The 1,298-nt window shown below is 69.0% G+C and overlaps 1 protein-coding gene across 1 annotated transcript in view; it reads right to left on the reverse strand.

Moving 5' to 3' along the window:
• IER5L (immediate early response 5 like) overlaps nucleotides 1-610 on the reverse strand; it is a 1,641-nt gene extending 1,031 nt beyond the window's left edge. The window contains exon 1 of the mRNA XM_023730618.1: nucleotides 9-610. Coding sequence (XP_023586386.1) covers nucleotides 9-426 — 418 coding nt within the window. The 5' untranslated portion in view covers nucleotides 427-610. The remainder of the gene's footprint in view (nucleotides 1-8) is intronic.
• Between the last annotated feature and the right edge of the window lie 688 nt (nucleotides 611-1,298).

Consider the following 1,298-nt stretch of genomic DNA (forward strand, 5'->3'; position numbering starts at 1 on the left):
CGCCGCACAGCCCCTGGGGGCCGGGTGCTGGTGTTGGTGCAGCTGCTGCTGGAGATGCAGCTGGTGAAGCTGGTGGAGCTGGTGCAGCTGGTGCCGGGCGGGAGGCTCGCGCGCCTCCGCGTCCCCACCGCCGCCAAGTTGGAGCGGGCCGAAGTCGGCCGCGCTGGCTGGCATGCCCGGCGCCGCGTACGCGAGGTGCTGGTGCTGGTGGTGGGGCGGCTGCTGCTGTTGCTGCTGCTGCTGCTGCTGCTGGCGCCGGTAGAGCTCGGCGTAGCGCTCGCTCAGGTAGAGCTGGCGCGCGTTGCGAAGCACGTAGGACACCAGGAGGTTCTTGTGCAGCTTGATGCCGCCGCGCTGGGTCCGGGAGCTGTGGATCTTGCGCAGGGAGATGCTGATCAGGCTCTGGGCGTCCAGGGCGCACTCCATGCTCCCGCGGAGACGGCGGCGGCAAAGCAGCCGCCGCCGCTGCTAAAGCTAATGCTGCTGCTGTTTCTGCTTCCAGCCGGCCTCTGGGGCGCGCTGGGCAAGGGGAACGGCGCCCGGGTCAGCGGGTCGGCTGCGCTCCCAGAGGCGCCGCCACCAAGCGCTGCGCGCCACCCGCGGGCTTATGCTCCCCAGACGGCGCCAAAGCAATGAGCCTGGGCCGGCCCCGGCCCCAGCTATTTAGCCGGGTGCGCGGGCCCCGCCCCACACCTGATGAGCCAATAGGAGTGCCAAGAGCCTCCCGAGTGACAGGCGCTGCCCGCCCCAGGGCCACCTGGCTGGCCAATCACAACAAGGCGGTTCCTTTGTGCTATTCAAATACAGAACGGACCCCGGGCAGCCAACGCCGCAGCTGCCTCGAATGTTCTCCTAGGGCCGCGGCGCCGCGCGGCACTCAGAGCCGCCGGTGCTGCCGCCTGCAACAAGGGTCGCCTCGCAGCAGCCACTTCGGAGCCCGCAGCCGCCCCAGGCCTGGCTCCTGGGAGCCAGGGGTCCGCTCACCTGTTTACCGCCGCGACTGGCTCCTCCCCCTTCCGCGCGACTGGGCCTCACCTGTCGCAGGTGCGCGCGGCTCCCTACTCCCGGCCTTAGGGCACCTCCTCTTTCTCACCTGCAGCCCCTCGGATGACCCGCGGGACCCAAGACCTTTGCAGGAGGCTGGTGGGGCCGCCGGCTTGACGCTGGAGGCCCCTCGAGGGAGACAGGTTTGGGAGTGCCCTCAGCATCGGAGAATGTTGGATCTGACTCCCTAAGTTTTCGAATGAGGGGCCTCAGAGAATTCTCGAGAAGAGCTGTGCTCCCATTTGTCCTACGGG

Source organism: Trichechus manatus, unplaced genomic scaffold, assembly GCF_000243295.1.
Source record: "Trichechus manatus latirostris isolate Lorelei unplaced genomic scaffold, TriManLat1.0 scaffold00038, whole genome shotgun sequence".
Classification (NCBI taxonomy): domain Eukaryota; kingdom Metazoa; phylum Chordata; class Mammalia; order Sirenia; family Trichechidae; genus Trichechus; species Trichechus manatus.